General features: G+C 35.6%; 1 protein-coding gene across 3 annotated transcripts in view; it reads left to right on the top strand.

Moving 5' to 3' along the window:
- The window catches only part of EPC1 (enhancer of polycomb homolog 1), a 93086-nt gene that overhangs the window by 58936 nt on the left and 18535 nt on the right, over positions 1–15615 (top strand). For all 3 annotated transcript variants that reach the window (XM_047740535.1, XM_047740534.1, XM_047740536.1), the window contains exons 2-3: positions 3747–3906; positions 15277–15422. In XM_047740535.1, coding sequence (XP_047596491.1) covers positions 3747–3906; positions 15277–15422 — 306 coding nt within the window. The remainder of the gene's footprint in view (positions 1–3746; positions 3907–15276; positions 15423–15615) is intronic.

Below are 15615 nucleotides of genomic sequence, written 5' to 3'. Positions count from 1 at the left end.
TTCATAAAAGGACAGATCGTTAACGTGATCAGTGACTGCATGACAGGGTGTTAATCCTCTGAGCAGATAGCATCTGTTACTCTCCCTCTTCACTCACTGCGCGCTGGCCATATAGGCCAATGTTTGATCCCCTTCCTGTCTTAGAGTTCGCAGATATACATGGAGAAAGCATAAATAGGAATATATAAAGTTACAGTTATACCTCAGTTGTTGAAGAATACTTTTGTAAGACTCAGAAGAACTTAACCATAAATGCTGTATATTATACACTTTTAGGATCCTTAGTACCCTGTTCTTCTTGATCTAACTTTTTATTCTAAGAGTTTTCAGGGGCGCCTGGGTGGGTCAGTCGTTAAGTGGCTGCCTTCAGCTCAGGTCATGATCTCAGGGTCCTGGGATTGAGCCCTACATCGGGCCCCCTGCTCAGCAGAAATCCTGCTTCTCCCTCTCCCATTCCCCCTGCTTGTGTTCACTCTCTTACTGTGTCTCTCTCTGTCAAATAAATAAAATCTTTAAAAAATTAAAAATTAAAAAAAAAAGAATTTTCAAACTTAGAAGCTGAACAGCTATATACTCAAACTCATTCCAAAACTGTTCCATGTTTGCTGTATTTTTTCTTATTGTGTAATAAAATATTTTTATAATTGAACCATTTGAAAGTATGTTATGCACATCATGATAACCACCTTAGGGGAAATAATTTTCTTGACTGTTAAAGATAGGAGAAAATTGTGTGAAATATTTTATAAAACAAAAAACTACAAATAAGATTTTTTTTTAAGCAGTAAGTATTCACTCTAATATTGATAAACAAAAATTTGAGTTCACAGTTATGGAAAATGGATAAAACCATAAGGAAAAATCTTTCTACAGAACACTGTTCATACTAGAGAAAGTATAAATGGTAACTACTAAGCATATGGAAGACTCTTTTGCTTTTTTAATAATGAAAGATATATTTGCTACCATATGTTGGAGAGTTAGTAGGTCTCAGGCATTTTTGTCTTAACCACAATTCCATATGGTAGTACACTGTGTACACTTACAGGTAATAAAACATACTGGGTTAAATCTCTTGTCTCAAGTCCTAAAGTCCTAAAGCTACTAAACCATCGTGCCAACAATTCAAACCCAGAGCCTCTGGATACCAAAGTCCACGTTCTTAACCAGCTCTCTATATTGCCTGTAAAAATCAAAACACTTTAGAGGTCCCACTTCCCACCTAGAAAGTAACTTACGGTTCATCTAGAAAAATAAACGAGAAAGCCAGGAATATTCAGAAAAAGAATTACCAAGGAGGAATTGCCTTACTAGATAATAAAATGTAGTATGAGGCTAAACTTTAAGTTAAATACTGGCATGAGAGACAGTTTGGGTAGAGTAGGAAAAAAGCTTAGGGATACTCTCAAATGCAAGGGAATTTTATTCTATGATACAGGTACATTTATAATCATTAAGGGGAATAGATTTTTTTTTTTTTTGCATGACAGTAGAACAAGTGGCTTGCCATTATCTCTCCTTATACAAAAAAAAGATAAACTGTATTTCTCACATGTTCACTTACATAAGAAATTATGATAGAGTAATTATTCTGAATTAGGAACAAAATGCAAATTAAGAATACTGTACCTTGCTTTCCCACGCCCTCCTTGAGTTTGGTATGTATATGGGGCATAGGTTAAAGAAAATTTGTCTTGACATTTGAAGGAATCTGAGAGTAGAATAAGTATACATGTGACTGACTTCCCAGCTGGAGCTTACAGAGGCACCCTTTGTCAATAGATTAGGGCCAGTAGATATAAGAACAAACTACACTAAAGTATAAGAGGGTACGTTTAGCCATTAGAGAGCCCAAATCAAAGATCAAATTAAGTTATAAAAATGAGAGTTTTTTATAGTTTTTGACTGTACAATTTATACCTGTTATTAAGCATGACAAAATCATAAGGGAAAAGATTAATGTGACTAATAGAGCTTTTTTGCATGGAAAAAGTAAACAAAATGAAAAGTCACACTCCCGGAAAATATTTGGAAAATTTATTACAGGGGGCTAATTTCCTTAATATTAAAAAGGAGATAATATATTTAAATGTTGAAGAAGAAAAGTAGTTCTTTTGAAAATGAGCAAACAGCAGCAACATTTAAGAAAAAAGTCATTATAAAAAAAATTAACCTAAAATGACAAGATGGGTGATTTTAAAATTTAAAAGAGTCTTTAAGAAGATATTATAAGGACGGGCACCTGGGTGGTGCAGTTGGTTAAACATTCACCTCTTGGTTTTGGCTCAGGTTTGATCTCAGGGTTATGAGATCGAGCCCCGCATAGAGTCCATGCTCAGTGCCGAGTCTGCTGGAGATTGACTCACTTTGTCCCTCCCACTCGTGTGCTCATGCTTTCTTTCTCTCAAATCTTAAAAAAAAAAAAAAAAAATATATTACAAGGAACGATAGTGTATGTTGTTGGAACCTCATATGCCCTTTGAGGACTTTTTTGTAGTTGTCCTACAGATGTTTTTACAAATCCACAAAGATGTTTTGCATATAATAATACAGGTATGATTTTTGTAACATTCAGGGATAAGAACAGGCATTTATGTTGTCTCCAGGGGATTTTTTCCAATTAATTAGTGTCTCGTTAAATAAATTATGGTACATCCATATAGTGGAATACAGTGCAGCTGCTGCAAAAGTTGTAGAAGTGTCATTATAGAAGGATCTCCAGGATCTAGCTAGTGAACCAAAGCCCTAGTGATAAAGCTCTATATGTTGCATGGTAGAATTCTTTATGACTTTTAAATCCTATATGAATATATATTTTTAATTAAAATAGGGTACTTGTAAGAACCGGAATTTTCTGTTTTCATACCATTGGAATACTTTTCATCTCTGAACTTATATTTTATATGTTTTTTAAAAGCTAGTTTAAATTTAATGAAGTGTTTACCAAAATTCAGTGATGATAGGGCTGACTAAGAACAGATATTTTTATGGCAGCTGGTGGTACCACAAACTGCTAAAATCTTCCTGTGTGGTGACGAAACCAGAGTTTACTTGAGTACCTGTTATACACCAGGCATTATACTAAACATTTTTTGCACATTTATCTTACTTAAATCTCCAACCAGCACTATAAAGTAGATTATTTTTCTCATTCTATAGGAAACAGATTTAGAAGACTAAAGTGTCTTTCCAGGAGTCACAGACTCTGGAAATTCATAAGGGGTTATTGAGACAAAAGACCGGATTTTAATGTATCAGTTTCATCAAATAAAAATGGAAAGGATACTCTGCCCTCCTTTGAAAAGATCGTATTAGTTGGTTTGTATGAAAGTGCTTTCCAGATTTATGGAGCATTCTGCGTAAAGGAGGTTAGAATAATTTTTTTTTAATCATCCATGGCCTGCTTTCTTCATACAAACGTAAATGTTTTAACCCTTTTTTCTTTGAATCTCATCTATAAAATGCAAACTCAAAGTAACAGTTTAGTTAGTTTTTTGGAATCTTTAGTATAATTTAACTCAATTTCAGTATTGTACATTTCCTAAATTGAGGAAGTATGTGGTGTATCTAACAACCTTAATTCTGCTTAAAATGTGCTTACCACTAATTATATTGTTAGCATCCTCTCCAGGCTACTAAAATCCTTCTGGTTTTAAAACATATGAACAAAAACATCTTAATAAGGCTATACATTCTGTTTACTATTTTTTGAATATATAAACTTATCTATTTCTTTCTGTTTCTAGGAACACCATCTTCAGCGGGCTATTTCAGCACAGCAGGTATATGGCGAGAAGAGGGATAATATGGTCATACCAGTCCCAGAAGCAGAAAGTAATATTGCTTACTATGAGTCTATATATCCTGGGGAATTTAAGATGCCAAAGCAGCTCATTCACATACAGCGTAAGTAATTACTCTTTTAATTATTACATTTTCTATAGCTATTTTCTGCTTAACTCTTGACACATTTTTAGCTGTTCAAGGCCATCTTTGGTACCCATTTTCAACTTTTAAAATTGAGATTTCTGCCTGACAAAAGAGATGGCATTTTCATCCTAAGTTTTTGGTTTCATCTCAACATGTGATCTTATACTACTTTAGACAAATAGGATAAAGAATATACCTGAGATGTAGAAATGGTTTTCTTACTATTCAGAAATAATGGGGGCTCCTGGGTGGCTCAGTCGTTAAGCATCTGCCTTTGGCTCACGTCATGATCTCAGGGTCCTGGGATAAAGTTCTACGTTAGGCTCCCTGCTCAGCGGGAAGCCTGCTTTCCCTCTCCCACTCCCCCTGCTTGTGTTCCTTCTCACTGTCTCTCTCCCTCTGTCAAATAACTATACAAAATCTTTTAAAAAAAGAAAGAAAGAAAGACAGAAAAGAAAAAGAAATAGTGATATGAGTAGACTTAAAGAACATCTTAGTAAAAGTCACGAACCAGCAAACTTTTTCTAAAAAGGGTCAGTGTTTATCTTAGCCTTTTTGGGTCATTCAGTCTGTCGCAGGTCTTCAGCTGTACTGTTGAAAGAAAGGCAAAATCAGCAGTTGACAATAAGTAAACAAATGGGCATGGCTATGTCTCAGGAAAATTTTATTGAGAAAAAACAGATGGCAATCCAGTATTGGCCCATAGACCAATAGTTTGCCAACCTCTGGTCTGTGATCCTACTAGCTTTTAGTGTTCTAGGTGGTAACTGGTTTCTCTTGGTAGTGATGAGTTCTTCATTAGCACTAATCCTTTGATGGCTATCACCTTTGATGGTGAATAACTGAGAGCTTACAAACTTCAGAGAATACATTTCATTTACTCAGTCCCCAAGTAGTTGACAACTTTAAAACATAGTTGAAAGTTTACTAAGAGGCGCCTAGGTGGCTCAGTCGTTAAAAAGTTTACTAAGGTAAATTGGGACAGCTTTCATTGTTGTGTTGTTGACCTTTCTAATGAAGAGGGTTTTCCAGTGACCTGTCTAAACTTTTTTCAGGACCATGTAAATGTGTGCTGTTTTTAGAAATTATTTAAAACTACTTAACTACTTTTCTCATTTAACCTTTCCTCCATATGATCTAGTTTCTGTCATGGATTCTAAATATTTATTTTACTATTTGTTAAACACGAAAATCCAAAAATAAACATAGTGCCTGTATTGGCTCTTAACAGTACTGTATTGGCATTTGCTATTTTTAACTTCATGTTTTTTCCTCTTTAATTCTAACTTGCACCTTAATTTATTGATTTCATTTCAAAGAAAATTTTTTTTCTAATTTACTAAAGGTTACTTTGAAGTGAACTAAAATAAAGTGGCATGTGCTTTCTTCCCCACTCACATGTTTAATACATATAGGACATAGACACAGACATCTTAAACAAATTTGACCAATATTAATCAAATTATTATTAAATTATTTATAATTATAAATAATAGTATATATAATAAAATTATTATTAAATTGGTAATCAAATAACAGCAGTAAAATGGCAGCAGAATTATAGTTTATTTGGGGAGAAAAGTAATTAGTACAAATTTGAAGTATGTTGTCTCTGGAAAGATACATACATTGGAATATTAATCAAGATAGTCTGCTAATTAGTATTAACTACCATTGAGTTTCTTTTAATATTTTGTTTTAAATAATTATAAATTCACAGGACAGTATATTTAGCTTTGTATACCTCAATCAAGATAACTCAACTGTACGATTGCCACCAGATTCCATGTGTTACTCCTTTATAGCCAAACCTAGACCCTGGCAACCACTAATATGTTCTCCATTTCTACAATTACATCAGTTCATGATTATAACATAAACAGAATCATGCAGTGTATTTCCTTTTGAGATTGGCTTTTTTTTTACTTAGCGTAATATCCTTGGTATCCGTTCAACTTGTTTCATGTAATATAGATCATTTCTTCTTCTTGGTGAGTAGTACTCTATAATATGTTTGTTTAACCATTGACTCAGTGAAACAGTTGAGTAGTTTCTAGGTTTTGACTATTACAAATAAAGCTGCTATGAACATTGATCTGCAAGTTTTTGTGTGAATGTAAGTTTTTATTCCTGGAATAAATACCTTCGAGTTCAGGTGCTGGGTCCGTTTTTAGTTTGACAAGAACTTCCATAGTATTTCTGAGAGTATCTATGCAGTGTTACATTATCTCGAGCAGTGTGTGTGTGATCCAGTTTCTCCTTCTGTATTATTGTTGGCAATTGGAGTTATCACTTTTCTACTTTAGCCATTCTAGTAGGTATGCAGTGATATCTCATTATACTTTAAATTTGTATTTCTCTAAATGGCTAATATGTTACATATCTTTTCATGGGTTTATTTGCCATCTGGTGAAATGATTGTGCATGTGTTTGCCCGTTTTCTAATTAGATTATTTTAACAATTGAGTTTTAGGATTCTTTTATTTATATATTCTAGACATAAAGTCTTTGTCATACGTGTAATTTGGAAATATTTTCTCTCATTATATAGTTTGTCTTTTCATTCTCTTAGTAGAGTTTGTCACAGAGAAAAAGCTTTTCATTTCGATGAGATCAAGTTTAATCAGTTTTCCTCTTATAGATCATGATTTTGTTACCAACTCTAAGAACTCTGCCATTCCCTGGGTCTGAGTTTCTCCTGTGTTCTGTTCTAGAAGTTTACAGTTTCACATTTAAGTGTATGATCAGTTTTGAGTGTGCGAGGTTTAGGTCAGGGGGGGTTTTGTTTTAGGCTTGGTTTTGGTTTTTACCTCTGGATGTACAGTTGTTCCAGCACCATTTATTAAAACAGCCCTCCCTCCTTCACTATTTGCTTTTGCTTCTTGGCCAGAAATCATTTAGGCATATTGATATGGATCCATTTCTGGGTTCTCTGTTCTATTCCCTTGATTTCTGTTTATTCCAAGATAATACCACTGTTTTGATTACTGCAACTTTATAATAACTCTTAATATCAGGGAGAGTCATTCCTTCTTTATTTTTCTCTTTCAAAATTGTCTTGGGTATTCTAGAGCCTTTCCATATAAATATTACAATAAGCTTATCTGTGTCTACAGAGAAACTTGCTGATATTTTGATAAGAATTAGATTAAACCTATAGATCACTTTAGGGGAATTGTCATCTTTACTATGTTGAGTTTTCAGTCCATGACCACCGTATGATGCTGCAAGTATTTAGGTCTTCTTTGATTTCTTTCATTAACACTTTATAATTTTCATCATATATATTCTGACCATGTTTCTTTAGATTTATAACTGAGTGTTTTATTTTCTTTGGAGCAATTGAAAGTGGTGTTGCATTTTTTATTTGGTTTCCACTTGTTCATTGTCAGTATACAGAAATGCAGGTGAAATTATTTATCTTATGTCCTATGGCCTTAACTGAATTGCCTATTAGCTCTAGGAGATGTTTGCAGATTCTTTGGGTTTTTTTCACGTAGACAGTCATGGTGAAGTCTGCAAATAAATACAATTTTGTTTGTCCTTTTCAATCTCTCTTTCATTTCTCTTTCTTCCATTACTATAGTGGCTAAAACTTTTAGTACAGTGTTAAAATATAAGTGGTGAGAGCAGACATCTTTGCCTTGTTCCTGATCTTAAAAGGAAATAGTTAAGTCTTTCAACATTATGTATTATATTACCTGTAGGTTTTTTTGTATTTGCTTTTTATGAGATTGTCATATATGTGATTTGGAAATCTTTTCTCCCAGTGTATAATGTGTCTTTTCATCCTCTTAACAGAGTCTTTCACAGAGCAAAAGGTTTTTTTGCTGAGATCTGGTTTACAGATTGGGTTTTTTATTCTTAATGTACCGAGAGTTATCATGAATCAGTGTTCAATTTTGTCAAATACTTTTTTTACATCAATGGATAACATCGTGTGATTTTTCTTCTTTAGCCTGTTGATACGTTAAGTTACACTGGTTGATTTTCAGATACTGAACCAACCTCACATACCTGGAATAAATCTCACTTGACTGTAGTGGGTTTTTTTGTTTTGTTTTTTTATACCTTGTTGGGAAGGATTTTATTGGATTTTAGTTGTTTTATTTTATTGAATTTTGCATCTAGGTTCATGAGAGATTGTTTGGCTATATACATGTGTGTGTGCATATGTGCATGTTCTGTATTATTTGGTTTTAGTATCAGTGATAGTGGCCCCATAAAACAGGTTGGAAAGTGTTCTCTTATTCTGTGTTCTAGAAGAAATTGTGTAAGATTTATGTTAATTCTTTAAAAATTGGTATTGGCTTTTAATACACTACAATAAATAAAAAATTATTAGAGTATAGGTTTCTGCAAAGTTAAAATTGAATTTTGTCTGCCAGGTGGTCTAGTGAATTCCTTACAAAGTATATGTTACCTGAATTATATATATGGACTGGTTTATTTTAATTTCCCGAATTTCTGTTTTGTAAATCTCCTTTAAGCTAATGTTACACAAACTCTCCATGGGAGTTTTTAAAAAGGTGATAATTATATTCTCTAAAAAAAAAAAAAAGCAATGGTCAAACATGTTTGAGAATGATTGCATATTTTATTCCCTTACCTGCCCCCTGAGTCATAAGGCATATTATCATATTTATGATATTTATATTTATAGGCTCTAGAAGTCATGTGGCTTAAAAAAATTTTTTTAACCCAGCATTTTTCAGTTTTATTTATTACATGTTCTCTATTAACACTTCATTGAACATTAGTTTGGAAAAGTTCAACTCAGTCCTTATCTTCAAGTGACTTAGGGACTTAGGGAAGAGATCCTAATTTTCTCCCTTTTATCCAGTCGGAGCTTTGAAGGAAGAAACCCATATTATAACCATTATCCCCTTCTTTAGTTCCAGAGTTTGGGTACTTTGTAAGCTATTTCACTGAGTGCTTGGCACTCAGCATCTCCTGATCCCAAGGATCATGTAATGTTGTTTCTCTTTTGCTGCTGATCTGTAAGGCTTCTAGATTATACAGATAGGACTTCTTTCCTATTTATACTGGAAGAAAGGACAAAACAGTTATGAATAGAATAGACGGGAGTAATTTTTTTACCCCCTGCTTTTTGCATTTGGGTTTCAAGGCTCTCCTGGTAATCCTGAAAGGAAGCCTTTTTTTAAAGGGTAATCTTAATGTACATTTATATATGTATATATGCCTGTGTGTGGAGATACATATATATATACACACACACACACTTACACACACACACACATTTGTAGCTCTGTCCACTGGAAGAGCCAAGAAGCAAGATTATTCAGTAGCAATGAGCACAACTAGCACCTCTTCTTTAATCCATTCTCCATTAAATAGGACCAATAATCTGGAGTAATGGCTAATTCCAGGACTGTGGAAGGGGAGGTGCAAGATGAACCTGGGGGCGGGGGGGGGGGGGTAGATGACCCTGGAACTTCTTATGATGTCAGAAATTAACCATTTAAAAAAAAATGACGGGCATATCACAAGGACATAGGAATTTCTTCCACTGGCTGGTTCTGGGACAATTTAAGCAACAGAATAATTAAACATAATAATGAATTGTAAAGCATTGAAAAATGGAAGAATTCAGGTGTCCATACTGATAATAAAAAATGGTGAAGAGTAATCTCATGCCACTTCTGTAGTACAAAGCCAAAAGCTGAGTGGTATAATATGAAGAGATTACTGGAATTAGAAGATCATTTTTGCAATTATTGTGACCAAGATGGAATCGTTTAAGAATCATCAGCATGTTCTCACACGAAAATAGACTCAAAATGGATGAAGGATCTCAATGTGAGAAAGGAATCCATCAAAATCCTCAAGGAGAACACAGGCAGCAACCTCTTCGACCTCAGCCGCAGCAACATCTTCCTAGGAACATCACCAAAGGCAAGGGAAGCAAGGGCAAAAATGAACTTTTGGGATTTTATCAAGATCAAATGCTTTTGCACAGCAAAGGAAACAGTGAACAAAACCAAAAGACAACTGACAGAATGGGAGAAGATATTTGCAAATGACATATCAGATAAAGGGCTAGTGTCCAAAATCTATAAAGAACTTAGCAAACTCAACACCCAAAGAACAAAGAATCCAATCAAGAAATGGGCAGAGGACATGAACAGACATTTCTGCAAAGAAGACATCCAGATGGCCAACAGACACATGAAAAAGTGCTCCATATCACTCGGCATCAGGGAAATACAAATCAAAACCACCATGAGATATCATCTCACACCAGTCAGAATGGCTAAAATTAACAAGTCAGGAAATGACAGATGCTGGCGAGGATGCGGAGAAAGGGGAACCCTCCTACACTGTTGGTGGGAATGCAAGCTGGTGCAACCACTCTGGAAAACAGCATGGAGGTTCCTCAAAATGTTGAAAATAGAACTACCCTATGACCCTGCAATTGCACTGCTGGGTATTTACCCTAAAGATACAAACGTAGTGATCCGAAGGGGCACGTGCACCCGAATGTTTATAGCAGCAATGTCTACAATAGCCAAACTATGGAAAGAACCTAGATGTCCATCTACAGACGAATGGATAAGGAAGATGTGGTATATATACACAATGGAATACTATGCAGCCATCAAAAGAAATGAAATCTTGCCATGTGCGACGACGTGGATGGAACTAGAGGGTATCATGCTTAGCGAAATAAGTCAATCGGAGAAAGACAACTATCATATGATCTCCCTGATATGAGGGAGAGGAGATGCAACATGGGGGGTCGAGGGGGTAGGAGAAGAGTAAATGAAACAAGATGGGATTGGGAGGGAGACAAACCATAAGTGACTCTTAATCTCACAAAACAAACTGAGGGTTGATGGGGGGAGGGGGTTGGGAGAGGGGGGTGGGGTTATGGATATTGGGGAGGGTATGTGCTATGGTGAGTGCTGTGAAGTGTGTAAACCTGGCGATTCGCAGACCTGTACCCCTGGGGATAAAAATATATGTTTATAAAGCTGTAAAAAAAAAAAAAAAGAAAAGATGAATACCCAAGTTTTGTAGCAACATGGACGGGACTGGAAGAGATTATGCTGAGTGAAATAAGTCAAGCAGAGAGAGTCAATTATCATATGGTTTCACTTATTTGTGGAGCATAACAAATAGCATGGAGGACAAGGGGAGATGGAGAGGAGAAGGGAGTTGAGGGAAATTGGAAGGGGAGGTGAACCATGAGAGACTATGGACTCTGAAAAACGATCTGAGAATTTTGAAGGGGTGGGGGGTGGGAGGTTGGGGGCACCAGGTGGTGGGTATTGTGGAGGGCACGGATTGCATGGAGCACTGGGTGTGGTGCAAAAATAATGAATACTGTTATGCTGAAAAAAATAAAGAATTAAAAAAAAAAAAAAGAATCATCAGCGTGTTCTCAGTATAAGAGGAAATTTTGATGAGGAACAGGATATTTGCATGATCTTAAGCTCTTCCTTCCAAATGTTCATCAGTTACAAGGAGGGGGCAACAAACAATAGTTGTGCAGTGAGACAATTAGGTAATTTCTCGACTGGCAATGAAGATTATCATTTTGTTTTTTAAAGATTTTATTTATTTGACAGAGAGAGAACACAAGTAGGCAGAGAGGCAGGCAGAGAGAGAGAGAGGAGAAAGCAGGCTCCCTGCTGAGCAGAGAGCCCGATGCGGGACTAGATCCTAGGACCCTGAGATCATGACCCGAGCCGAAGGCAGAGGCTTTAACCCACTGAGCCACCCAGGCGCCCCTTGATTATCATTACTTGTGAGGAACAGATGAACATTGTGTGCCTCTAGACGTGATACCATGAGAAGGTCTAAGAAAGTTGAGTATGCAGTATGCCATCTAAGAATGCATAGTCTAATCATAATGGGAATAATAATAATGTTCTGAGGAGAGGACTATATTCTTCAAAACATCAGTGTCTTAAAAGACAAAGAAAGTCTATGGATATGTTCCAGGGATTACATTCTATTTCTAATTCACAAATTGTGCCATTTCAGGGCCCAAATATCCTTCCACTGTTGGTGTTATAGACATACATACTGAGTCTGAGCTACATATGGCATTTGTTACAGAAATATTTATATACATTTCATCTGTGCTACTTGACTCTAAGCATAAGGGCAAGGACTATGTTGTGCAATATTCTATCTTCTTTAAAAATAATCAGTTTAGGGGCTCCTGGGGGGCCTAGATGGTTCAGCATTTGCCTTCAGCTCAGGTTATGCTCCCAGGGTTCTGGGATCGAGCTTCGCATCGGGCTCTGTGCTCAGCAGGAAGCCTGCTTTTCTCTCTCTCTACCTATGCTGTTCCCCTGCTTGTGTTCTCTCTCTCTCTCTCTCAAATAAATAAATACATCAAAATAATAAAAACAGTCAACTTATATGTATGTACTGTTGTGTTCTTTTTGCTTAGAATTATTTTCTGCTGTATTTTCTCCTCCATATATGGAGGAGATAAATTCTCCTCTATGTATTTTGTTTAACCATACACATATCTGGGTTTATCCCTGTCAAAACATTTTTAAAAGAGTTAGCTTCTATATTATGGCTCCTGTTCTTAAACAATTATTGGCTAGCTAGGTCACATTTTAATTGACAGAACTTAATTACAAGATGCAATCCATTTGCCTATTTCTCTGTAGACCCTGTTTTCTACTTTGAATACACTGAGTAACATGACCCAGAAAATTTGAAGATTCTCCTCTTTCTAGGACCATGATAGCTATGTTACATCTTTATCAGCTGCATTTGAGCTGTTATTTGGAAGGGGCAGGTTGGGCTGAAGCTAAATTACACTTTCATCATTGGCTCTGGTTTTTTTGGTCAAATGAAATCCTAAAGTGAATTTTACATGTTAGCATTTTTCTGGGGCTTTAGTATTTTTATGTCTAAACAAGATTTGGTTCTCATATTTTAAGATCTTACATGTGTTTGCACATCTGTAAAAGGAAAGCTTCTTGCAGAGGTGAGAGCAGTCTGACCCTCAGGTGCTTGTTAACTTTCCTTAGAAAAGACACTGAGCTCCCTAACCTAGGGATCTTCCTTTCCAGTCTTGATTGCCTTCTCCAGTATGTTGGATGTGACTTGTCATTCGTGATATAATATATGTCAGATAAGGCGATATTAGGTTAGCTTGTTCTGTGAATAATTCAGTTTTGTAGTATAATTTGATCTGAAAAAATTTATAGTGGAAAATGCCAAGTAATATATAAATAAGGCCCTAAACATATATAAAATATGCCCTTAAGAAGCAGAACAATGCTAGTTGGTCCCTATCGGTTTGGCTTTCTGGGTTGTCAGGATCACCACTGTTTAGTAGAACTTTAAATGATGATAGAAATCTTATAATTTGTGCTTCCTGGTGCAGCACTAGCCACATGTAGCTATTTAATATTGAAGTGTGGCTAAGGTGACTGAGGTACAATTTTAATTTAATTAAATTAGCTAATGGTTACTCTGTTGAACAATGCAGATATGAATTGTTTTGGTTAGGGACCCAAAAAAACAAATGTTTTGATTTCACAAACAGTATTTCATCTAGTTTAGGATCTGCAGAAGCTCTGTTTACATTGCAATAACAGAAAAAACAGATCATGGAAAGTCATTGGAGGGCCTATGGGTATAAGAAACACTATGGGTGTGGAGGTGTTAACATATAGAGATTTTCATGAAGGAATCTAAATATTTTAATTAGGAATAGTAACAGAAGAGTAATATAGGTCAAAGTAGAAAATGAACAATGATATAATATGTTCAATTCCACAAATATTTATTGGATTCCTGTAGGCCAGATACCTTGTTAAACTTGAAACAGGGAGGGCAGGTTTGAGGTAGCCAAAGGGTCCCCTTTTGTACCTATCACAAATATCACTAATGGATGAGTGCATATTTTTTGAGGGCTTCCCTCCTCCCCATGTTAATAGAGGCAGTATCAGAATGCTTTTCAGTAGAGTACTGCAAACAGATTTGGCATACAAGTTGAACATGTTTATTGTCTTTGCAGAGATAAATAAGTCACAATGCCTCTTCTCAAGGAGCTCCCTCATATTCTAATATTTATCAAGTAGATTATAAAGTATGTATAGAAAATAGTACAAAAGAAGGGCATTGATCTAGAATAGGAATATTTAACCTTGGTGCCACAGTTTTTAGGGATATTTGAATGCCTTGTAATTTATGCAGAATGTTACATGTTCACACAGTCTTTTTCTGGGAGAGGGTTCATAGCATCAATAAAAGATAAAAGTGGCTGGGAACCACTTCCTAATTGGAGGCAGTTGGGAAGGAATACCACAGGACTTGAAGTCAGGCTGTTTGCAGTCATTTGCTAGGTTGGCAGGCAGAAAACAGCCAATGTAAAGGCCTAAAGACATGAAATGAATAGCATGCTGTATGTAATAGGTGAAATTTGAGGGGCGCCTGACTGGCACAGTTGGTAGAGCACATGGCTCTTGATCCTCAGGGTTGTGAGTTCAAGCCCCGTGCTGGTGTAGAAATTACTTAATAGAAAGAAAAGAAAAGAAATATATGAAATTTGATACTGCTACCTCAAAGAGTACTGATGAGACTGGAGAGATGAAGTCAAAAAAGTCCTCATACAATGCTAAGGATTTGGATTCTGAGATGATGGGAAGTTAAGAGGTATTAGGGAAAGGTGTGAGACATTTTGATACCAAGCTGTTTAATAGTTTACTTATTGTTAGCCTAGTTTAATTTTGATACATAATTGGCATTTGATAATACAGTTTAGAGCAGTGGTTCTTGGCCTTTTTTTCAAATCTTAACAAATATAAGAAATACATCACATTTCTGTCACCGTGACAATGATTGTCATGCGAAAACAAGCCCTCTTAGCAGAAGTGCACGCATTGAGAGATAGCTATTACTGTTATTGGCAGTGGCTTCTAACACTTCAGCTTTAAATACTATTCCCTAAGCATTTGGTAAAGTAGTTATATAATCTGTTAAGTAGGATTTAAATATTCTAGAAACAATCTTATTTGAAGACCTTTTATATTACATCAAACCATATGAAATCGCTGGTATTTTATCATTTTTAGCTATCAAATTTTCATACAGCTGAATCCAGTGTATTTAATAATCTCTTTATGTTCTTAATAATGGGCTTCTAGTTTATTTGTTTTTGGGAGAAGGGGTCACATCCATTGTCTTTTATGACTGGATGTCTGTATTAACAGTAACTTTAAATGTGGGAAGCATAACTTTCTTCTTTCTTTAGAAAGTCTGGATTTTGTTCTTATCCAGACATCTGTTGAGAGGTTTTTTGTCAGTGGATTCACATAGTAAATGATTGCTTATGGTTTCTTCTGTCAGCTTTTAGTTTGGATGCTGAACAGCCTGATTATGATTTGGATTCTGAAGATGAAGTATTTGTGAATAAACTGAAAAAGAAAATGGACATCTGCCCATTGCAATTTGAGGAGATGATTGACCGTCTAGAAAAAGGCAGTGGTCAGCAGGTACAACTTCACTGTATATATAAGTATGTGTTTCCATATATATGGAAACAGGATAATATGGGGGTGAGGATAAGTGAGCAGACTCTGGAATTAACAAGCATGAATTCACATCCCATTTCTGCCCAGTACTAACCTGTATAATCTTGAGCAAGAAGTCTAAAAAAAAGTCTCTGTGCCTCAGTTTTCCCTTCTG

This window comes from Lutra lutra, chromosome 8 (assembly GCF_902655055.1).
Source record: "Lutra lutra chromosome 8, mLutLut1.2, whole genome shotgun sequence".
In the NCBI taxonomy this organism is placed as follows: domain Eukaryota; kingdom Metazoa; phylum Chordata; class Mammalia; order Carnivora; family Mustelidae; genus Lutra; species Lutra lutra.
This window is presented reverse-complemented; position numbering and strand designations above follow the sequence as displayed.